Genomic DNA, 26,035 nt, shown 5'->3' with positions numbered 1-26,035 from the left:
ACAGCCGTCGCTATACCCGATGCTCCACCTGCCAGTGCTCCGACTGCACCTAGCAGTGGGAGTATAGGTATTATACCGCCCCGTTTCCTCGGCACTCGAATTCTTCTCTTCCTCGTAGTAGTACCAATTTTTTTCTTGCTGTTGTTCTTTTTTTTAGCCGCTACTGCTTTCTTCATCGCGACAATATTATGTAATCCCAAGCCAAGTTTACGCTTAGCATTCATCGATGCCCATACGGCTGCGGCGACCGCGCGTTCACCCAAGGTCGCGTCTCTTGCGGTAATACGTTCACGTGCTCTCCTCGCTAGCACTTTATCGGCCTGATGACGCTCCGGTAGATCCTCGTTGTGCCAATATGCTAAGTCGTGATCGAGGCAGGCCTCATCCAGCGGATTTATACCACGATCGCCGTGCTCCAATCTTTCGCGAAGTTTAGTGCCGGGCCCGCAATAATTGTAACCGGGCACGTGCAGCTCAAATGGCAATTTTTTCAAGACTTTATTGAAGAACGATCCAGACATTTAGAGCAACTGCTTCTCTTACTGACAAACGTAACAGTCTTTCATCCGTCTCGGTGGTCCGTCGTGGTGAGTGATATTAGGTAGATTGTAGTGTTGCAAGCAATATTGATATTGCTGCACATCAGAGTCCGCGCGAATGTGCCGAGGTAATTTTTCCCACACACTCGCGATACTGTCTGGAAAGTACTCCAGCAATACGATCTTCGGTATGTGTTCGAGCTGATGATTCGTCAAGTTCTGCAGGGAATCGACGACGACTAGCATGAACGCCATCGTAATGGCAACTGACCGAATAGTTCCGTAAATCGCGAAATATAAATGAACGATACAGCTGTTCCCGAAGGTTAATAGCGAGGATGCATTTCGTGAAGCACGTGCCGACTATTCGCGTGACAAATTTGGATGGTCACGATGCTACCACGCAAATAAGAAAACGTCACGGATCGCTATTACCATCTACGATACGCTGCATAGTTTGCGGACCGTCGAATTGCGGTAAGACAAACGTGTTGCTGAGCCTCATAGAGAGTCCGCACGGTGTGAGATTCGAGAACCTGTACGTCTACTCGAAGTCGCTGCAGCAACCGAAGTATCGATATCTGGAGCAGCTTCTGCAGGACACGGAGGAAATTGGTTACTTTCCATTTTCAAACAATTGCGAGGTTGTGAACGTCGCGGATGCAAAGCCGAACTCCATTTTCATATTCGACGATGTGGCCAACGACAAGCAGGACAATATAAGGGACTACTTTTGCATGGGTAGACATTCCAACATCGATTGCTTCTACCTCTGTCAGACTTATGCGAAAATACCAAAGCATCTGATACGAGATAACGCAAACTTGCTAATAATATTTAAGCAGGATGGAACTAATCTGAAGCATATTTTCAACGATCACGTCAACAGTGATATGTCGTATGAGAAATTTCTCACATTGTGTTCGACCTGTTGGAGTCGCGATTACGGTTTCTTAGTAATAGACAAGGATAGCTCTCTGAAGAACGGTCAATATCGCAAAGGTTTCAACGAGTACGCCACGATCGAGTGAATGGCCTTGCGAGTGTCAGGCCGGTAAGGTTTCACGATCACGGCATTGAGTGTCAGTTTGATAGTGGAGTGCAGGCCGTTCAGATCACCGTGTCAGGTCGGTTAAAACCCGTGTCGGTTCGGGGAAAGCTGTTGTATACAGCATCGCAACAGGTCGGTTAAAAACCGTTCAATTCGAGGAAAGCTGTTGTATACAGCATCGCGATGGATGAAAAATCGCTTCTGAAGAGGATCGCCAAGACGAGCGTGGTCATTCGCGACAAGCATCGTGCCTTGAAATCGGAGAAGGCGATAATGGAGAGCAGTTTGAACGAGACATTCAAGCCGATAGTCGATCCATTGAAGAAACTCGTTTCTCAAACGGAGGATAACACAAATAATAATAATAATTCGTTTGTCAACGATAAATTGAAGAGGGGAGCCTACTTCACATCGACACCGTATAAACGAGCAAAGAATCTTAGTAGTAGTGGTAGTGAAACTATTACGAATCCATTGGATTTCATGACCGACGACGACGACGACGAGTCTTCTATAACCGATCAAACGTCGCCCGATTCGAAAAAAAGTTTGCTAGAAAAATTAAATATTGATGAAAAAAATGAACCAGGCTTGTTTGAACATGTCTTTCAACATATTCGATTTCATCCGATCCCTGGCAAGTATATTAAATTACTTCTGACCGATAGGGATAACTTGATTGATCGTGCTTTTGGACCTCTTTATAAAAATGATCAACTGACGCTTGGTAGATGTAAATTTGAAATAAGTCATGAAGGAGATATCATACTCGATAAGACGTTATACACCGGTACAATAGGTACTTATGAACTAATTTTCATGAGAGAACCCAATCGAGCCATTATAAAACCCGGCGATTTGGAACAATACAAGAGTATTCTCAATCAAACTAAAGCGCATAAACTGTTAAACGATAGTCTAAAACAAACCAAGGGTAATAAAGGTGCAAAATATAAAGAAATTATGCAACCATTGCTATTGGGAAAACCTATGTTACCGCCTGATCGGTTACCATCAACATCAGGCGCAAGAAAATCGTCAACGTCTGACGCGCCAGCAAGAAAATCGTCAACGTCTGACGCGTCAACATCAGGCGTCAGTAAAGCGTCAACATCATCAAAAAAAAAGAGGGGTAAAGGTCTTATGCGTGTCACCGAGGGACCAATCAACTACGTACATTGGAACGATCCGAATGAATTGATCGAACGTTTGAGACTTTTGATCGCATCGGTGGCTGCCGGTAATACGAGTCATCACAACGAGATACAGTCGATAATCGAGGAGTTGCGCGACGAGGATCTTATCGTATAAAGAAAGTTGCACGTTACATTCTTACCTCAGTGTAATATCAACGTCTTTCGGTAGTACGAAGTAAAAAAAAAAAAAAAAATTAAATGTCTGATTCCTGCTGTTGTGAAATTTACATTTGTTTAACATACATCGTAGAATGTATACTCTCGACATTATGAGCCATCAAAAAGAGGAATAACGAGCAACAACAAGAGACTGAATTTTGAAAAAAAAAAAGTGACAGTAGTGCATTTGAAATGTCGATAAATAAATTTGGAATTGGACTGGATGGTGAGAGTAGGAAACACTTTCACGAACCAAATTTAGAACATTTACTGCTCGAATTTAAACAATATTTGACAATAACATTGAATAAACATAATGAACAATTTGAGAAAAAGATGAACCAAATTTTGCAAACAATTTGTGAAAAATTGGATGATAAAGTGAGTAAGGAAGATCTGATACGTGAAACACTTAGCAATACTTATAAATTATAGAAATCTGTCCATATTTGAAAAAAAAAAAAAATGAGCAAAGAAAAGATACAGTTGGTGGAGGAGCTCCATGCACCGGCGAGGATAAATTTTCCACGCAGAAGAGTCATCGTGCGTGGCTTCGACGATCTCTGGCAGGCCGATCTTGTTGATATGCGCAATTACGTCGATGCGGGTCACCAGTACATTCTCACTGTAATCGATACCCTCTCGAAATACGCTTGGTCGGTGGCATTAAAGACCAAGAGCGGCAGAGAAGTGACGACGGCAATGACGAGAATCCTAAAGACCGGCAGATGTCCGAAAAATTTACAGACCGACAACGGTAAGGAGTTTTACAACTGTGACTTTCAGGCGTTGATGAGGAAACGCGGGATAAATCACTACTCGACCTACAGCGTGATGAAAGCGTCGATAGTCGAGCGCTGGAATCGTACGTTGAAGACGGAAATGTGGAAACGATTTATGCTGAACGGCAATTACAAGTGGCGCGCTATGCTGCAAGAGTTGGTGGATGCGTACAATGCGCGAAAGCATCGTACCACGGGAATGCGTCCCGTGGATGTGAAACCCGAGCATGCAGATAAGCTACTCAAGACAGTATACAGTCACATCAAGGTCGCAGGTCGTGCCAAGTTCAAAGTCGGCGATTTCGTACGAATCAGTAAATACAAGCAGATGTTCCCCAAAGGCTACACGCCAAATTGGACGACCGAAATATTCGAGGTGGCGAAAGTGCAGAGAACCAATCCCGCTACGTATCTCCTCAAGGATTCCAGGGGCACGGAACTGTTGGGTGGATTTTACGAATACGAGCTTTCGAAAACCATCAATCCCGATGTGTATCTGGTGGAGAGAGTATTGCGCAGAAAGGGCGATAAAGTGTTCGTTAAGTGGCTGGGATTCGACAGTACGCACAATTCCTGGATAAATAAGAGCAATGTTTTATAAGAACTTTTATTAAGATGTATCGTTGAAATATAAAAAAATAATAAAGCGACTAAATAAAAACAATAAATAAATTATAATTTTAGACTAGAATGTCCCCAGGGTAGAGTCGCCGCGGTGCCTGGTGTAACGAAACGCTTGTCGTCGTACGGACTGAGGGCGACCTTTCTCTGACTGATCGAGAAAACTCGGTGCAGCTTCGATCTAATTAAATTTTGACTGCGAGACTGTACGGTGAAATTGTCCAAACAATCCTTGTAGTCGTCAAATGTTATATTTCTATCGATAACGTAACCTTTGACACCTTTGGCTTTTTTGGTAATTCTCGCACAGTCCTGCACCTTGAAAGTATACATTTTTGCCCTCAGTCCTACGAACTCGGTCATGATACGACCATTGTTCTCGTCCTTCATCAAACCAGGTATCTTTTTGTTGACGCGCGGCAAGTCATACCGATTGTCGTCGGGATAATCGCTGGTGTCGAATCGCTCGAGATCGCGTTTCATGTACGAGTAAACGTCGTCGCATTCCACGCTGTATATCAGAGTGTCCGTGTCGGTATACATCGCTCTACATTTACCGCCGAATGTAGGAAGCATATAATCATAGTGAAATTCATACAAGCAAATTTTTGAAATATCTAAAATACTCATTCCCACGTAAATGGGTTTATCAAATTTCGCGGACAATTTCGACAATTGAATCGCGACCAAATTCTCGTTGAAAATCGCGAGACTGTGAAAATTCGGTTTGGAAATCAGGCTTTCCGCCCCGTATCTTCCCTCCCACTTGGTTGCGAGCCTCACGTTCTCCATTGTTTTACCGAAAACCGCGTTGTTCATCAACTTGAAGAGATTCCTCTCAAATTCGTTAGTGGACGCGGTGCGCAAACGCGTGTTCAGCTCGATGTAATCGCGTAGCCAGGTGGACTGCTGAAACTTTAAACCGCGATGTATACGCTTCAGTACCAGTCCATTACGCATACATTGTTGCAGAGCGCGATAATGTATTACGTAACGAGTCTTATCGTTTAAAGTGGCCAGCAGCTTCTCCTGGCTCGCGCCCGGCGGCTTCTCGCGCACCATGCAGAACGGTAGGTCCGCGTGTTTGTCGTGAAGCTCGCGCGGATACTCCAAATCGACCTCCAAAATATAACCCTCGGGATGATCCGTGGGTATAGCGGAGACATCGAGATTGGCAGCGTCCTCCATCCATTGGAATCCATGGGTGGGCAGCGGCTGACACATTGCCCACCCATACAGATTGTTTACGTCGTAATACATGAGATATTTCGACGGTTCCGCCGGATCGTAGTCCCGCATGTACCGATTGTTGGCCCTCTCGTAACGATGGGAGCACTGACTCAAACCACCGCGTATACCGCGCTCCACGAACAGCAACATATCCACGTCCGTGAAAAGCTCCAGCCTGATTCCCGTATGCTTCAACATCGCGTCCCAGGTGAAGCCCGGTAGCGTATAATAATGGGCTGGATCCAAGTTATAATTTAGCATGCAACTATCGCGAAAACTTTCGAAAACGTCGGCCAACAATAGTACATCGGTCTTCAGGTACAGGTCACTGTACTCCCCAAGTGTGCGCATCTGGAATTTGGTCCATACCTTTACGGCATGATTGTATGCTTCCTCGCTGATATCGCTGTCGGTCAGTCTGTTGCGAAACGACTGGCGCGGTGGTAAAGCCGTCTCTTCCAATCTAGCCGCGCTATCTATATAGTCGTAAGGAAAAATACCTTTTCTCATAAGCAAGTTAAACTGCTCGACGCTTAAGTCCGAAAATTGTGACCTCAAATTTGTCAGCTGAGATTCCGCCAAGTACGAACTCAATTTGTCCAGACTGGAGGCCATAAATTTGAACGAATCGATAAATCTCAGCCGTATATTATAATTTCGCAGATATTTGGTGAATGAAATGTATTTTTCCTTATGTACAGGCAGCAGATATACCGATCCCTCGTACAAATTAGCGATCGTCTCGAAAATGAAATGTGAATCATAGCCGGAAAAATTGTGGAAAATCACTGGAATTACATGCGAGTCTTTGAAATTTAAATTACAATTATTTTGAGCCGGTCCTCTGTATCTGCCGGTCAGATGATCGTGATCGCGAATTCGTAGTTGATTCGGAAGAAACGGCTTTTTGCATATATGACAATTGGGGTCATTATAGTGACGCGATCGTTCTGTAAGACTAAGATCACGCATGGGTACGATAGTACCCAGTTTCTCGCTCGCGATGCGCGCAATCACTTCGAGCTCGCGTACGAACCATTCGATGCAATCGGCACCCCGATGAGCATCGTATCTCGAGAGTAACGCATCGCGAGCACTTTTTAAATAATAGGCTACACTTATAGGTTCATGCTTCTGATAAATATCACTATTGTTCGATTGTTCAACTTTCGATAAAATGCACTCGAGATCCGCGTATACGACGAATGGCACTCGCTTCCCATTTTTGATGTTCTTGAAGGAAACCCAGCGATCCTCGGACTCTCTGGGTAACATCAATCGGAGATTATCGTTGAGCCGCGAGCAATCCTGCTCATGCGACTCCAGCCTCTCCACTGTGCAAAAGTAGTGGAGACACCTAAAAAAAAAAATAAAACATATGCAGTTATATTTCTATCATTATTATTAATACATACCGATCGCATATATAATGCGCATTTTTTCTCTTGGTGAATTGACTTCGTACCAATCTCGAGAGATTCCTTATGCACATGAAATGTCCTGCTCCCTGTTCATCGTTGACGAGAAGAAGATTAGCATGCCTCGATCTCTTCTTCTTCGTCACCTGAAGAGGTACGATTTTTGCGTCGATATTTGGCCCTTCATTCTCCAAGGTAAAGATGTTAACCGACACGTCATTATCCGTCTCAAATTTCGGGATCTGTTTTAGCGTAGTCGGAAAGGTTAGGCTACCGACGTCTAAAACCGTCCGAAAATGTGGATAAGAGGACGTGCGCTTTGGATTAGCCGTAGGTTTTGCCGGATAGAGTGCCGCCGTCACGGACCACGCGAAACATGCATTATCACTGGTTTCTAAATTTATCAGAGCTTTCCTACTTGTGATAGCGGATGGCAGATTAATTCTACAACCCGCGTGCAATGGGTTAAAACGATTAATGTTAACTATTAAATAATGAATTTTGTGTAAAGCCCATCCACTATCACGCTCTTGAAATTCACTTAATTTTTGCATAATAACGTCTAAAATGTTTTTCCTATACCAATCACTAAAATTATCAGTCTTATACAATGTAGCATTAGTCGTACTAATGTTTTTATCATCACTATTGTCCTTAGAGATGAATTGTCCGTTAAATACACAGTTAATCTTAACACTATTTGCACTAACAAATACCTTATCTATACGCGTACGCACTAATACTTCCGCGTCTACTAAAAAATCCTTAGGCTCTATATAATTACTATTAACTACCATGCCGCTGCATATTCGACTTCGAAACGCCGAATCAAGCTCCTCCCAAGTAAGTCCTTGTACGTCATTGCTACAACCAGCACCTGATTTAATATAATTCAATTCCCTCTGCGCTCGTAGTAACAGACACTTTATACACGCTATTTCGGCGAAATTCTTTTGACGCGTTCCAACGGGCAAAGCTCGATCAGCGTTGCTTAATCGTCGAATATGCTCGCGACATTCCAGTACCCACGCATCGTATTCATTCGCACTATTAATTGTAAAAAATTTTCTTCGCAATTCGGTAGAAATTTTATGTTTTTTCTTAAAGAAACGACTCTGTCATACGGTGAACAACAACAATAAATTAATAACTGCGAAGGCGTCTCTCGCGAAGAGTAACGCTTATATATATATATATCGAATAGAGAATGGAAGTAGGGGTATCTACACATCCAATTGTTTCGTCCGAGATGCATACTGACATTGATATACATTGTTTATTCAGAAGTCTTGTATTCCTTTATATATTGATCATATACAGATTCCATAAAGTAGACATTTTGCAGTGAACATATACCATAATGATTCATACACTTGGGTAACGGTGGTTCGAAATTTTTACTCCATTCAAGACTAAATTTACTCCACTCACACTCCTTCCCATTGTATATATTTTCTAAGTTGCAAATTTTTCTCAACCAATCATATTTCTCCCGTCCTTTCACGAAAATCCAATCCTCTCCCTCGTATGACGTTACATACTTTCTTATTACATCTTTATGCTTGTAATAAGGTGAATGACCGTCGGTCCAATTGAATTCATGTCGATTAAAATAAAGCCAACTTTAAAAAGAAAAAATCATATACACAACATTACATGTAAAAAAATAAAATAATACTTACACATTCTGTTCTCTCTCGAGATCGCTCAACCAAGCTTCTTGAAATGGTGGTGAAAATACATTGTGATACACTTCATTATCACGCAACACCGCAAATTCTTTAACTATAAAACTTTTGTCGGTCAATACAAAACCTTGAAAATCAACGAATGTCGGTGTCATTATCGTCGTCGTCGTCGTCGTCGTCGTCGTCGTCGTCGTCGTCAATCGCTCGATGCAAGAATGAACGATCTTTTTTGTCGCATTTAAGAAAATTTTTTTCCCCCCTCCAACAGGGGAACAAATAACGTATTAAAATTTAATGTTTTTAAAAGGAGGGGATAATTTCTAAGAAATTTTTTTCCCCATTGTTACCTATAGTTTCTTCACAGTATAATACAATAGGAAAAAAAATATCTTCTAGAGATTAAGAAAGAAAGGACTTCTTATCAAATGTAACTTTATATTTTAAAGAAACGATAAAATCTTTCTCGCTACGGAGATATTTCTTCGAATGTTTCATTTCAGTTTTTTTCTTCATCGAGAATAGCACGAGCGCAACAATGCATAGAATAACTCACATAATGGATATAGAAGGTTTCTTAGTTTATAAAAAAGAACTTAAATATAAAGATATAGCTATAATTGATTTAAAAAGTAACCAAATTTCTTACGCATCGTTTCGTTTGCGTGACAGTATGAAAAATCTTAGTGAGAAAGACAAAAAAACTGTGTGGTATTTGCTCAATATGGTGCATGGTATAAAATATAGTGATACGGGATTCGAGAAATACGAGCAGGAGGATGTGGAAGATTTTATTAGAGGTTGTCTAACGTGCGAGAATCCCGTAGTAGCCTACAAGGGAGGGAACATTGAAAAAAATCTATTGAATAGGATGAATGTGGATAATATTAATTTAGAAGTGTATGGTTGCCCTAGTTTTAGGATTTAATTAAATTATATGATTTTGAAAATACTCCGTGCAATTTACACGTTCGAGAGAAGAACTTGGACAATGAACGTATCCACTGTCCTTACGAGGAGGTGTCAGTTTTTGCCAAGTGGATAAAAGCAAATATGTGATTCTTTGAAAACTATTTAGAGAAATAAAGAGGAGAACACAAGTCCTCAATTCTTCATTCAATCTTATACCGTTGTCGGTGCTGCACACAGGAAAAAAAAAATTAGCTGCGAAAAGTGTAAATTAATCATGATTCAAGAGGATATTGTTCCTCTTTCACCCACTCTTCCCAGAGAATTGACAGAGGAATACGTCAATCGAATTAATGATTTTTTCCACCGTTACTTCGAAGAGTATGAACGGAAACTGCATCATTATTTGCATAAAAACTATAAGTATTTATTTTTTACATTTTTTCATAATTATTGTTTGTCTCTTTGTTTTTTTAAATAAAGTGAAGAAAGACGAAGAGAAACAGGCTGAGGAAAAAGATATTGAGTCAAAGGAGACGAAGAAGGAAGAGGAGAAAAAAGTAGAGGAGGAAGAATGTAAGTATTTATTTTATCTTTTTTTATCTTTTCATAATTATTACCTGTTTGTATTTTTAAAATAAAGTGAAGAAAGACGAAGAGAAAGAGACTTGGGAAGATATTGAGTCAAAGGATATGAAGAAGGAAGAAGAGGAGAAAAAAATGGAGGAGGAGGAGAAAGATATTGAGTCAAAGCAAACGAAGAAGGAAGAGGAGAAAAAAGTAGTGGAGAAGGAGGAGGAAAAAGATATTGCGTCAAAGCAGACTAAGAGGGAAGAAGAAGAAGAGAAACCACCACATTTCTATTTCTTTTACTATTAAATTTTTTATAGAATAGTTTTAAAACTCGTAGATGATACCGCTCCTACTGTTACTGTCACTACCATCAGCTGCTATTTACTTATCAAAAATGATGTTAACATTTTTTTCCAGTATTTATTTATTGTATAAATAAAACCTTCAAAATAAAAAATTATACTTCCTTCTTTTTTTCAACCTTACAAATTAGAATTTACTTTTAGAGGTACAAACAAAAATATACGAGGATGCTAGTAGGTCTCTATTAACATTCTCTTTTATTGCATTCCACTTCTCGGAAAGGAAGCTAATACGTTTTGATAAAGAGAAGACTAATATGTATTGATAAATAGGAAAGAAAGGTATCAGATTAACTAAAAAAATACATGCGTAATCGGTCAGTTCATATTTCATTGGAAGATCGTTTTGCATCTGAGCGACTAGTGACGAAAAATCTTGAGATCATTTTAACGCTAGCGACGGTAGTGTAAAGAACAATGTTGTGTGACATACCGAAAAAGCAAGAAAATGATTTGTGGAACTATGTGGAAGTGCTGCAAGACATTGGGGATAACCCAGATTTTGCCGCATTAGTTGACGAACTTGTGGATATAACTAATGAAATGGAGGAACAAATGGAGCAGGAGGAGGAGGAGGAAGAGGAGCAAAAGGAGCAAGAAGAGAAAGGAGATGAAGAGGCGGCGGAACCCTACAAATCGCGTGCTGAATTTTTGTAAGTATACTTGCTTTGTTACAAAAAAAAATATAGCTATTACTATGCGAAAAGTAACAACATGATTTCAATTATGTCTAAGGTGAGAAATATTGGCTACGCAATCGGAGACTTTCGTCACGGGAACACAAGCTGCTCGACGAGGCAAAGTGGACCATTTTGATTTTAGAAGAAAAAAAAAATTGAAGATTGTAAAAAAAAATATTATACGTTCCCTCAATTCCTTTTCATAATAAATTAATTTTAAAATATGTGTTCTCTCTCTCCCTTATATCTCTCGCGTAAAGGGCTGGGACGTTTGGGTGGGGAGGATCGAGAGGCTGTCACGTGCTCAATTCAATCCACTGTACCCCGTAATATAAGTATTGCAAATAAAAAAAGAAAAAAATATACAAATCATAACATACAACCCTTGAAGTTTTCCATTCAACCGACATCGGACGATGCTTCGACTGAGATATTCCAGGGGGATCTACAGCTTGAAAACTGTTCTGAATGTTTTCAAGTGTTTTACATACGTCCCAAACACTTTTCTGTAGGCTCCGCTCTTATTACAGAGCGGATGGTAAATATCTTCGACGATGGATATACAACTACTAGGATTCTATGACCGGGTGGCGAGGGGGTCGGGGTTCCGCGACGTCCCAAACACTTTTCTGTAGGCTCCGCTCTTATTACAGAGCGGATGGTAAATATCTTCGACGATGGATATACAAATGAATATGACGATCGTCAAAGATACTGTAACATAAATAAGGGGGAGCGATCACTGCATCGTTCTCTACGAATGTTCTTTCTCTCTTTCTCTTTACAGTACGAGTCCATTACGCATACATTGTTGCAGAGCGCGATAATGTATTAAGTAACGCGTCTTATCATTTAAAGCTTTCTCTCTTTCTCTCTCTCTAAGGCGTCCACTGCTTAACGTAAGAGTTGGGGGTACCCATGCGACGTCTCCCCTCTTACATGAAATTCCTATAGTGGATCTGTGGATGGGTACGCACATTCTAGTTTGTGCATTTCAACCGAAAACGTCTCAAAGATAATTATTATTATTTAAAAATGTACGACGAAATCTACGCACACTTCTACGATTTCATTTGGTATTTAAAAAGGATCAATCCTGATAAAAAGCTTCTCGAGAAAATTAGAGACCGTAAGTTACGACAAATTAAATAATATTTTTTTGCTTATAACAAATTAAATAATTTATATATTTATTTTTTTTAATTATCCGCATGCATTTTTACGAGAAAAAATAATCGAAAAGGAGCACACCAAATATTTGCGGGAGGGAATGAAAGAGAGGAATGCTGAATGGGATAAGGAGATTGTAAAGGAATTCAATTTCCAAAATGACTTCGACTTTTTTGGCATCCGTTGGATGCAGGAAGGTGTTTGGGGGTCACCCAACCTCCAACACGAAGACCCTGATGATGAGGAAGGGTGGCCCCCTATCAGAAGCGAAGAGTTTATTTGTAACTTTTTTAATATTTAATTTTTATATTTAATTATAACTTTTTTTTAAAAATTACAATGTTTTTTAAATAAAATATAAATTTTAATTAAAAACTCCAGCGATTGTTAATTTCACAACCCCCAAATTCTCTTTCTCTCTTTCTCTCTTTCTCTCTCTAAGGCGTACACTGCTTAACGTAAGAGGGGGGAGGTCACATGTGACCCCACGAGTTTAACGTGGGTGACACACGAGGAGAGGGGGCAATTCCCCTACCTCCCCTACACCCGCGGGACCCCGACCCTCTCGCCCATCGGTCTCAGCCGAGGAGTGGGGGCAATTCCCCTACTTCCCCTACCCCCGCGGGACCCCGACCCCCTCGCCACGCGGTCCCAGAACCGTCCTAGCTACTCTACTTAAACTTTATGTAAATAATTGTAAGAATTGGAAGATTTTAATAAATGTTAAAATGATTATATATATTTATGTGACTTAATTTATTATTTCTTATACATTCATTGAAAAACTAAAATACTAATTAGAAAGTTAGAAAGGGAAGAGAGAAATCTATTAAATAATATACATATACATATGTTACTATAATGCTAATGTGAAACGCATAAATATCAAAATAAAATATGGAAAAATGTTTGTCGTTCTTATGCTTTCTATATCATTCGGCAAGCTATGTGCAAGCGAACGCGAAACAGAGAGGGAGAGAGAGGTCCGAGAAAATTATCCCCTCTCTCTCGCACTGTCTCGCAGTCGAGGTATACCGAGGTTACGCGACGGAGGCCGAAACATAGTTGCACTCAAGTAATGGTGTTTGTGCATCAAGTAGCAGGGTTTCACATGGAGGCTCTGAACGCCTTCGTGTATTGGTCAGCAGTCGGACGCTTGGTGGGGGGTGCAAGCGTCCGCAATCTAGCATCACTAACGGGAACTCAAGTGATATGGATCTGTTACTGCGTGGCAAATTGTAAGCCCCCTTATTTTATTCTAATTCGAATTATCATCAACGAGCGGTATAACATTACAACAAATTTATAAGGGTTTTTTCCTCTGTCAACGAGGTTTTTTTTATTCCCAGATAATAAAGTTATTGTGAATTCTTTGGTTTTATAACGTCGCAATCAAGTGTCATTATTTTGTATTTATATTCCTTATTTCCAACTCGTTTACGAAAATTAAGAACCAGACAAAACTATTAAAATTATTATTCTACAAATACAATGTGCCTAAAAAATGGGCGTTAGGAATGTGAAGTAAAACTCAATACATTACTTTGAAACTTGTTTCAGATTAAAGAAGAAATGGAAATATTAACGCTGGAATGTGGAATCAATAGTTTCAAAATGTTCATGGCTTATAAAGATTTGTTTATGCTACGAGATTCAGAACTGATCGAGGCATTTAAAGCTTGCAAGGAAATCGGAGCTCTACCTATGGTACATGCGGAGAATGGCGATCTTATCGCTGAGGTAATTGTGCTTTTTAAAGCAAGTTTTTTAACTATACATAAATTATTTAACAAACTTTCTGTCTTTTACTGTAGAATGCGAAAAAATTATTGGAAGCTGGGGTTACAGGACCAGAAGGTCATGAAATGTCGCGACCCGAAGAAATTGAAGCTGAAGCTGTCAACAGGGCTTGTGTAATAGCGAATCAAGTAATTATTTGAATATTATATTCTTATTGTGCAAGTTATACAAATAATTTGATTATAGCTTCCACCCTTTTATTATTAAGGTAGAAATTATTTATTCATGCCATTTACCAATCATAAATATTTTTACAATTTTATGAAAAGGATATTACGTTTGGGGGGGTGGGCATATCTTACCAGAACGATCTACGATTTCAGGCCTTGAGTTGAACATTTCATTAAAAAATTAAATATATTATTTGTTAGATCAAAAAAATGTAGGTTTTAGTTATTGATTTCTTTTAAATACATTGGAATGCATATTTCGTGATTCCAAATCTATGATCGTCTAAATATATTAATATCTTTCAAATCTGTGCCCAATGTAGTTTGCATTTTCCTCGAAGCACCAGTTCCGACTCTTTTGATTTCCACTCTCGTGCGACCAAGCCGTCAATCAAGTTCGTTCATAGAAATCTGAAGTATGCGCCTCATTTACCTTTCACGTCAAGTTTTCTTATTGAAATTGCATTTTGGAAAATCAATATAATAATGGGTTAAATACGTAATTATTATCGATGTTAGTTTTTTACAACCCGCATAAAAAAATGGTATAGTAATTGGAATTTCCTACCCTATTTGTTAGGGAACCAAAAGACGCTGGGATAGCTGGCCTGGCTACGTGCGCTTCTAGTATCATTTTCCGAGATAATTTCCAATATTATAATTATTTGTATAAATAGCTACAGCGTGATTCCCATACTATGTTTATAAATACTATTTCCTATGCAAGTATATTATTTTGCTAAATTCCTATAATATTATCCTACATCTATTTTAATACTAGTTTATTACATTTGATATATTTTATTGTTTTCTTGTAAAACATTAACAAAATTCTTGTTGATTTTATACATGCGCTTTATTATTATACAAATTTATAACTCTATTTACAATTTTTTTGATTATATAACTTATTATAATACTTTTCCAATATTATTGATTCTTTCTATTAAATATTTTTCTGAATTTTTAATATTAATATAAATGAAAACACCATTTAAATTTATAATATTTACGGCATTAAAATTTTCACATATTTTACAAATTGTATACAGATTTAGAATATATAACCTGTTGTGTTGCTGTATAATTTAAAATCAATTCTAACACTATGAATTTGTACAATGGCATACATTTGATCAAAAACAAAAATTTTATTTTAATCTAAAACTAACAATTGTATAAAATAATTGAATTTTCGGAAATTTTTTTTATTTTTGTAACGTAGGGGTTAGTCACCTGTCGAAACTAAATAGGCTGCACGCGTCCATGTGCAATTCTGGTAGTATTGCATTTTGCTGGTAACCAGATTTTACCAGAAGTGCGTCATTCCTCGGGCGGTGCCTCTCGATTAGTTGGTCGTGCTATGTAAATTTACGTTTATTTCCGCCAAGAGACTTAGTTCGTTGCAGGTTAATCGTCGTAATAATGCTGATAAGATTTTCGATAAGACTGCATTTTTATACAGTTTGCCCCACTACTGCTCTCGCGTGTTTATAACTTATTAGTTGCCTAATGCCTTGCTTTAAGCGTTATACAACGGAAATTTTTGTAACAAAATGTAGACGGGCAACAAATTCCCAGACGAAATGCAATACCTCACTTCGGTAGTTGCCAGTCAAATTTTTTGATGAATTGCAAAAAATTTCATGCAAGACGTCTAGGTTAGAAACATGTTCGAATAAACGGAAATTTGAGCTGCCACGTGCTACGGTGATAAACGCAGTCAGTTAGCGTAAACTTGCTGAATTTGCGGAAAAATGGAAAGATTGAGCCGTCTCCGACGGTATAACTGTAAAATTCAGTGGTTGGTAATAGTGTGGAAACGTCAAATTTTAAGGCTAAAAACGTGGTCTAACAGGTAACATGAGCAGCCACGTGCTGTGGTGACAGACGTAGTCTGTGTAACGTCTCGGATTAAATGTATATTATGTGCGGTATTTTCTTAAATTAACCGTTTTGGGCACTATGCATTCGCCTAGTAAACCCTGGGCCGGTAGCGATTCAGAAAAGGTTTAAGTACTTACTTTTCGTGAAGAAAACTGGACAACAAGCCAAAGTGGAAATGTAGACACGTCTCTGGTACTCGCTGCGGGTTGAAGGGTTGAAAGAAATGGTGGATAATAAATGCATTGCACTGATTTTAGGTTTAAAAATGAGTTTCATAAAAGTGCGATTATATGGTATACAAGATAAAAAATACTTTAGAGTTCTTAATACAATTATAAAGATGCAAATATAACAAATATAGAAACAAGTAGTATGCAAAAATACAAGCGAAATAGTAATGATAGTTTCAAATCTGCCCGGGGTTTTTATGTACTTCGGGAGGGCGAGGCACAAGCATCTTAGGTGCATGGTGGGGGAGCATGGGGAAGAAGAAGCAAAGAAGATGCATTGTGTAAATCTACCCACTCATGGCTAACTCAAAAATACTTGCACTCCACCTACAACAAAGCTTGAAAATCTAAAGGCGTCTGGGCCCTTCTACCCACGCTGTGGTCTTGCGCTTCGTCGACGAGGGCTTGGTTCTCGATGTCGAGAACTTCGCTCCTCGTCGGAAGTATCCTCATGCCAACCTGAGTTGGAGAATCTTCTGAAAGGGCAAACCGCACAGGCGGTATCCAGACACATGATCCTAGTGCGTCAACAAACGCACTCGCGGATGATCCTAAATTTAGGGTCATGTACGGCGCACTCGGCGCATGACCCGCCGTTGGTGAATATGGTTAGGCACCTGGTACAACGCTCTAGCACCTAATAGATAATTTCTTCACAAGAAAAGCAACGGGCGTCGATGCACATGGTTTCTCTCGTAATTTCCACTATCTCCGTCATAGAATAATGCCTTTTGTGAGCCCGGGACATCATAAAGTAACAGTCGACACACAGCATCCCAGGGTGTTTTATTGGTGCGGTGAGCGATTCTCATGCTCTATATGAAATACAAGAGCTGGCTACCTCTACTGTTGCTCGTTTCCACAAAGGGGAACATTCTACCTGAAAAGTAGTGTGAGCAGGTAAAGAAGGATTTACGTGAATGAAAAAGGCTGGTAGGCGGGTAAGCAGAATTTATAGAGAGAGAGAGAGAGAGAGAGAGAGAGAGAGAGATGGCGCTGCAAGGCTAGAGGTTGATACTTATCCTATAGGTGAAACAAGTAGAAAGAGAAGTTCCTCACTACGTCCCCAGGTGTCGCCCTAATGGTTAAAGCTGAGACGTTACAACGCATAGACGCACATGCATAAGCAGGCGCTACGCAGAGGTGTAACGTCCCGACTCGAGAGAACCGATTTTACTATACAGAGGAACGTTCGTAAATTCTCCGCTTCGGGCACTATACCTTTCGACTAGTTTACCCGGGGTCGGACGCAATTCGATTGTTAAAATGGAAGTTTATACTTACTCTTTGGCGAGTTCAGACCTCTTGGAAAACGAGATGGAGTTGAGAAAGAGAGAAAACACCAAATAATTATGAAGCGACTAAAAAATATAATTATTATAGAAAATAATGGATACAGCGAAAGCAAAAAGAAATACAAGTAAACACCAACTAAAATACAATTTACAAGTGATAAATTGAATTGAACAATTCGATTTTGAATAATACAGTCCAACTTGGTTCAAGGAGGAAATTAGAATGAATCATTAATTACTACGTTTGGCTTAACCTATAGATGAGTTCTCTAACTTCAGGAGTGGGGTGCGTATTAGGTTAGAGCGCACAATTTTATTCCCTCACTAACTTGTTTAGATTCCTGTTAGTTTGCTATAGGGTCGGTAGACATGCCCTATTGCTAAAGTATTGTTATGGGTACACACCGTGACAAGCAAATTCAAGTACTTTGATACAACTAAATTTATTCAGTCCTTATAGAGTTATTTTGCAGTGTTGAATAATATAAAATAAATTGATAATTATACAAATTTTTAAGGTTTTTAGTAAAATTATTATCTAATTTGAAGTTAGATAGAATTTTGAGTACCTCAAGAGCTAATGCTCAGGTAAAGTCAGATTACTTGTTCTGCTGGACCCGAACTGATCAGTCAGTAGCCAAGTAATCGAGTCGTTGCCCAAAAAGCATCGATTCTCATAACCATATATGGTATGGTATGGAGTCAATCGTGCGTCAATGATTACTAAGTCGAACGTGCTTCAATAAGTCGATTGTTCTAATAGCTGACTAAGATTTATTGGCCACGCGCGCTCTGAGCCCCCGGCAACAAGGAAGTACTGTTGCCTAAGAAAGGGGCTCTGTTGCATACGAATGACGCCACACGGTGTTTAGCCGAAATGCAATCGGAGCCTTTTTAATTCAACTGACTCTTAAATTAATTAAATATTTAATTCTAGTTTTACATAGTTTTAATGTATCCTAACTAGGTTTAAGGTTAGTAGGGAATAACAGTATAAGATGTTATATAGTATATATAACAGCCCCCCCGGGGGGGGGGGGGGGGCGGAGTATCGTTAGGGCCTCTTAATTTTACAGCATGGACATGTGGTCAGAGTTATGAGAGTTAGCGTCTTCTTGCATCTCCATAGTTTCTTTTTGTGTTACTCTGATCCTTGGCTTGGGTGCGGGCCTACGTTGACAATGGTGCCACAATGCGTAGAGTCCTATTCCAAGTAGAAGTAAAACCAAGGCTGAGTAGGAAGATACTGTGTGGTGAAACAGGTAGTGGCCCGTCCCTTGACCTTTTTTTTCTAGGTCCTTCTCAAGGTCCTTTAATTGAACGCTGAGGGTGTTGAGTTCGTTCACTTTGTTTAACACATTGTGAAGTCGAGGTATCTTGTTGGTGTCCACTGTATTCATGCTGTTTTTGGGATCAATTGTATTTAGAGAAAAGTTATAGTTTGGAATGTAATTCCTTCGCTTGCTTATTCTATAAGTTTGTACGGTTTCCAATATAAAATCAGTAGCTGTTAGCAAACAATTATTATGTAGGTAAATTGTCCCGGAGCCCATTAATTCTACGCTGAATTTCGGTTTATTTTTACAAATTATCTCTATAATTTCTTTATGCGGAGTCGTAAATATCCATGATGATGGATTGTTCATTGGTATCAGCATTGGCTGAACCAGGTGTACTGCTTTATGTTCACATGTATCTGTTTCTATCGCTTTTAGATATAAGGCAATTTCACACGGGTTTACGCTTTTTATCTTTATCATCGGTTTTTCTAACGGGCAAAAATATTGGTCGTTAATTGTGTTACACTTTTCTAATTCTTTTAGGTCATATTCTGTGTACCTTTCTGTTGTACTATCTATTGCTAAGTATTCTCTTTTCAGATTTATTATTGTAAAGAGTGTTTTTGAAATGTTTATTGGAATTGGAATAGGGTATAAGTGTATAAGCTCATATTCTTTTGGTGTAACTAGTGGTATACTTAATATTACTATTAGTTTATTGGTTTTAGACCGAATTGTGGGTTTCATTAACTTTGCTATTAAGTGTATATTTAAATTGTCTGATGTTATTGGGAATTGCGTACCCGATGGAATGTGTTGTACCGCATCCTTTAAATATTGTAAGATTTTTGAATGTGGGATAACTTTTGGGTTTATTACTCCGTTTGTTGCTTGTATCGCAAAATTTAGGAGATGATCGGTATCTATCATTAGCTGTTCCGCGGCAAAATCTATATTATATAAGGTTTCTCTTTCCGCTTGCTGCGTAAGCAGACTATTCGCCATGCTTGATAGAATTTCTTCGTTCGCGAACAGATTTCTTACGCTACTATTAAATATTTCTAGATTCCTAACAATAATTTGTATTTGACTTTTTAATGCTTTTTTATTAGTATCTACTTCATTATCTAGATCTTCTAAATGTTTATTTATTTTTTCTTCATCTTCGCTATCCATTGTTCCGAATAACGATTTCCCTAATGAACCAATCGCATTAACTAAACCTCGCTTTGACCTATCTGTGTGTTCTGTTATTTCGGTAAGTTCTTGTAAGTTTCGTTTTGTCGTGTTTAATTTGTAGTCTATGTCGTTTATCGTGTTCATGCACGTTTGCTTGTTATTGTCGTTATTACAAAATCGTTGTTTTTTCATTATTTTTTCTAGTGTCCTGTGTCTCGTATAATATTCAGTGACGTCCGTTGTGATTACTAGTTTCCATTTTTCTTTATAGTAGTTTATAGTTCCAATACGTTCGTAAAAGAGTCCTGGTTGTCCAACTATAGGGTCTATTTTGACTTGTTGTTTCGTCCGTCCAATGTGGATAATTGTTAATAACAATAGGAATCTAAAAACGAATATATTATTTATTAGTAAGTGAAGGATTTCTTTCTTTTCTTGTCTTTTTTTTTTCGTTGCTGTACGACCTATGGCTTGAACGTTACACGGTCGCCAGGTCAGCTTTTTTTTTATGTGTTCCTAAGTGGGGATTTTCCTATATAATGTGCATTTTTCAGACGCAAAGTCATTTTTGTCTCTTCTTTCAAACTGTGTAGTTGCTTAACGTTCACCGAAAATGGTTAGTGCCCGAAAGCAAGAGTTGGCAAAATACCGGCCTCACGATCGGGGATTATGCGACGAATATGGCGTTCCCCTGTTTGGATTTTTTGGTGGTTGTAAGTATTTAAATAAAATTACTTTTGTTATGTATTTGATTGTAACTTTTTTTTTTTATTATATTGTTATCTGTTTTCATTTAGTTTTGTGGAAAAACCTCCGGGCGATCACGGCGAGACGACAGTATCACCGGCAAGAGCGACATTTCGCTCAAGCGCACGCGAATTTTGGCGAAGAGGAGAACGACTTCCACGAGATGTTCGATTATTACGGGATCCGGTGGCTTCAATATACCGGACTGGTACCCAAACGTGGCTGGGGGTACAGTAACTTCCAAGTGGAGTATCCGAGGGGATGGTACCAATATGCCCCCTCAGAGGACTAGGTTTTATGGTACCATGGTTTGATTGATTAATAAAAAAAAAATTTTTTTTTATATATATTTGTAACATCTCTGTATTTTCCCCTCCCAAAACAAAAAATTTTTTAATAAACTACCAATTTTACCTAATTCCTTCTTATTTTTATTTATATTCTCCTATCTATTAGTATGTAGTTAATTATAAGATAGCTCAGGTTTAGTTTTATCTGCGATTGATTGTTAGTTTGTGGTAGGTTTGTTAGTTATTATTATAAATTCTTACAGTACTAATTATTAAAACTACGCGATTACTTATTATACTTATTTGGCTTATTCACATAATATAGGGTTTTAATCTGTTTACGTATACATTCACGAATTTTTTTCCGGTTAGTATTTCGTAGTTTAAATCGTTTCGTTTCCTTGTAACCGTATAGGGACCATCGTAAATAGGTTCAAGTTTCTTTGGTCTACCATGCCGAATCATTTCCCTTTTTAGTAAAACTTTATCTCCTATATTAAAGTCAATTTCTCGCGTGTTTTTATCATATTGCATTTTAGATTTTTCTTTTTCCTTTATCAGATGATCTTTCATCATGATACCTGCCGAACGCATTCTTTCGCGTAATTCTTCACGGTAATCTCCGTATGTATTTGATGGTTTCGGCGGTGCTTCTAGAGATGTTGGGAGTTCTATTTCTCTCCCAAACAACAATGAGAATGGAGTTTCGTTTGTGGCAGTATGAGGGGTTGTATTATATGCAAACATAGCGTATGGTAACCACCCATCCCAATTATTTAAATCGTCATTAACGTAGCTTTTTAAGTATGACGTTAGTGTTCGATGCGAACGTTCTAAAGCTCCATTTGATTGTGGATGGTATGCGGTTGTTTGAATTTTCTCGATTTTCAACAATTTGCATACGTTTTTGAAGAGTTGACTGACAAAGTTAGTACCTTGATCAGTTAATACTTTTTGCGGGATTCCAAATATAAAAAGTATTTTTTCCACAAAGTATTTAGCCACTGTAGAAGCTGACTGGTCTGGTATTGGTAAGGCAATACTATACCTCGTAAATAAGTCTTGAAACGTCAGCGCATATTTATTTCCACGTGGTGTTGGCGGGTAGGGTCCAATAATGTCAAGTGCTACCTTTTCGAAGGGTTCTAACGGTGTATCCGTAATAAGCATTGGAGCCCTTTTTACTCCCCCTGTCTTGTTTCTTTGACATTTGTCGCATTTTGCGATGTATTCCTGTATATCCTTTTTCATGTTGGGCCAGGTATGTCGGAGTTTAATTCTCTTTAAGGTTCTGTGTATACCTTCATGACCTCCAAAGGGTGTGTCATGGTATTCATACAGTATGCGAGCTATTTTTTCAGCGGGATATATTTCCTCTTTTTCCAATATTTCTGACTCGCTTTCTTCTGGCCTTGACGAATCAGCTGTGTCGGCGTCAACGTTCGACGTCTCCGGTTCTGGGTCGACTTTCGGTGTTGCTAGTGATGTAACAGTTTCAGCTGTCGTCTCCTTTTTGCTGATTTTTTGTTTCTCCTGTATCAACTTAGGATCTGCTATTGGAGATTTTGCCTTATTACTTGTTAGCGTATCTGAGGGTACCTTTTTCGCTGTGGACCTTGTGACAACATGTATTCTACTAAGAGCATCTGCGTTGGTGTTTTGTTTTCCTGGCTTATACTTTATTTCGTAATCGTATTCTTCAAGTTTCAGTCTCCACCTCATGAGTCTTGATCCTGGATCTTGAATATTGAATAGCCATGTCAAAGGTTGATGATCTGTAACTATAGTGAATTTTGTTCCATATAAGTATGGTCTGAAATTTTGAACTGCCCAAACTATGGCTGCTAGTTCTTTTTCGGTTGTACTATAGTTTATTTTTTCTTTGTTTAATGTTCTACTGGCATATGCCACTGGCAGATCTTCTCCCAGAATTCCTTGTGACAACACGGCTCCTACTGCTAATTCAGATGCATCCGTAGTTAAAATGAAAGGTTTTTTAAAATCTGGGTATTGCAATATCGGTGCACTTACGAGTTTCCTTTTCAGTGTGTTGAAAGCAGTTTCTTCCGCCGTAGTCCAATGGAAATTTTTTCCCTTTTTTAAGAGTTCTGTTAGCGGTTTGGCTATGTCAGCAAATTGGTCTATAAAACGTCTATAATAGCCTGCTAATCCTTGGAATGATTGAATGTCTTTTACATTTTTGGGTCGTGGATATTTTTCCACAGCTGTTGTTTTGCTCGGATCAGGATAGATTCTTTTATCCGATATTATATGTCCCAGATAACATGTTTCTTTTCGTAGAAAACGACATTTTTCTGGTTGTAATTTTAATGTATTTTTCCTTAATCTGGTAAACACTTCTTGTAGCCTCTTATTATGTTCTGTTAAAGTTGGTGCATGGATTACTATATCATCCATATACACGTAGCATTTGATTCCATGTAGTCCTGATAACACTGAGTTCATCATACGCTGGAATGTTGCGGGTGCATTTTTCAAACCGAATGGCATACGATTGTATTCGTAGTGTCCCATTGGCGTAGAGAATGCTGTTTTCTCCTTGTCCTTCTCTGCCATTTCTATCTGATGGAAGCCTGATGCCAAATCTAATGTTGTGAAATATTTAGAATATCCTAATTGATCTAGTATTTCCGTTATATTTGGTAAAGGAAATGCATCTCCTACCGTTACTTCGTTTAATTTACGGAAGTCTACGACTATGCGCATCTTTACATTTCCCTGGGCATCAGGTTTCTTAGGAACTACCAGGAGTGGTGCATTCCATTGACTTTTACTCGTACGTACTATACCTTCTTCTTCCATCTGATTTATTTGTTTATCTATTTCGTTTTTATGTTTTTCTGGCAGACGATAAGGTTTCTTGAAAATTGGGGTGGTCCCTTCTTTTAGGGTGAGTGTGTGTTTTACTGCTTTTGTAGTCAAAAGACGATCCCATTCTATTTGGAATATATCGCTGAAGCTTTTACAAATCATGTATAATTTCCGTTTTTCCTCTTTATTGAGATGGGCTACATCTATGAGATTTATCAGTTTGTCAATTCTATCTTCGTTGTAATTGTTTATGTGATAAATTGCTGGAGGTTGAGAGTGCTCGATGTTTTCTCCGGGTGTGGGTCGGGAATTTTTTCTAGTTCCACTATTGGGGTATCTATCTCCTGCTCGTCCTCTGTAACATTGATTATGCTGACGCAGCAGGTAGACTCAGACGGCCTGGTGACACAGTTTCCCATGTACACGCCTGGTCTAGGTTGTCGGGCTGTCGCTAGCCCATCACTCGTGCTATGTGTTATCGCCGCCACTAAAGTTTCGGTTCTCGGTTTCAGGGTCACTGTCTGGGGAGCTGAGTAGTGCATTTGCCAGCTGTGTCCTAGCATCGTAATTGAATGATCTCGGTTTACCGTGTAAACATTTTTCTCCCAGAAATCTACACCTAAGATTCCGTCTGCAATTAATGGGAATGAACTAGGTATTACCTGGAATGGATGCAGAATTATATGTTTCCCTACTTTCACATGTAGTTCCACTGTTCCTGCAGTAGTGAATGGGTAGTTTCCTAATCCAGTAACGGTATTTTCCTTTTGGTTGATCATCGTTCTTCCTTGGAGAACTCCTGCTTTTATGATAGAAATATCAGCTCCTGTGTCAAAAAGTAACATAGCTGTTCGTTTTTTAAATTCATCAGCTTGAACTTCAATTAAATTTCTATGTGAAGAGTTCTGTAATACGTTTAGTCTCGTTGTGTCGAGTCGTACTCGTTCCTCTGCTTGTGACTCTGCGGCACTTATTTGCTGAGTGGATTCCCTTTGTTTTTTCCTTTTTAAGGTTCGGCACTCTTGGACTGTATGTCCAGGTTTTTTGCAATAATTGCATACATCAGATATTTTATTTATTGATACTCTCTTATCTTGAGGTTTTTTAGCGTTAGATAATCGTGCGTAGCAATTTTTTGCGAGGTGTCCCTTTCTGTCGCTCCTTTCGCAATGTAGATTATCATTTTTCTTATTGTTACCTGTATGGGAACCTTGTTGAATTCCTCTCTTGTTATGATTAGGTTCATAATAGGATGGGTAGGTGCTATCATCTTCTATAGCCATAGAGATAGCTTCTTGTAGAGTGAGGCATTTAGAGGCCTTCACTATCGTTGCAATACGCAAATTTAAACCGTGATTAAATTGAATCAATGCTTGTTTTCTCAGCAATCCTTCTATTGCGGCATTACTGTCTGCTGAGTTTCCTGAGTCTAAGCTTAATTGTAATAGCTCAGTTAGCAATCCTTCTATTCGGTTAGCGTATGCTTTTACTGGCTCGTCCTTTCTTTGTCGGCTAGTATATAGGTCGTTTTGTACGACTGCTACTGATCGTTTAGGCCTGAATATGGCTTCTAATTCTACGACTAAATCGTCGATTGTATCAATGGCCCTATGTTTAAGTTCATGGAACGCTCTGCCTTTTAGACTTGAGAATCTAATGAATTGTAATAAGTCGCTCCGATCTTTAGGGGCTATACCATCGTGAATAAGGTATGCTGTACTTATAAATGGATCTAATCCATCTGGATTCCCTGAGAAAGTGGGTAACATTTTCATAGCTGTATCGAACGAGAATTGGGGTTTCGGTTCATTTTCTAATTGAGTTGATTCTTCCCGTTCATGATCTGAACCGTGGTTTAACGGCTTAGAGAAAGTCCTTCGTGAAGGTTTCTTTATTGTGGAACTTCCGCAAGGTCGCGGTTCATTTTCTGTTGCATATAAAATTGCATCC

General features: G+C 38.9%; 1 protein-coding gene across 4 annotated transcripts in view; it reads left to right on the top strand.

Moving 5' to 3' along the window:
- The window catches only part of CRMP (Collapsin Response Mediator Protein), a 331,728-nt gene that overhangs the window by 161,556 nt on the left and 144,137 nt on the right, over window positions 1-26,035 (top strand). For all 4 annotated transcript variants that reach the window (XM_066733509.1, XM_066733507.1, XM_066733508.1 and 1 more), the window contains exons 4-5: window positions 13,936-14,115; window positions 14,190-14,303. In XM_066733509.1, the coding sequence (XP_066589606.1) occupies window positions 13,936-14,115; window positions 14,190-14,303 (294 nt within the window). The remainder of the gene's footprint in view (window positions 1-13,935; window positions 14,116-14,189; window positions 14,304-26,035) is intronic.

Source organism: Prorops nasuta, unplaced genomic scaffold, assembly GCF_024137725.1.
Source record: "Prorops nasuta isolate Cenicafe-Biocafe unplaced genomic scaffold, Cenicafe_Pnas_1.2 PNAS00011, whole genome shotgun sequence".
In the NCBI taxonomy this organism is placed as follows: domain Eukaryota; kingdom Metazoa; phylum Arthropoda; class Insecta; order Hymenoptera; family Bethylidae; genus Prorops; species Prorops nasuta.
This window is presented reverse-complemented; position numbering and strand designations above follow the sequence as displayed.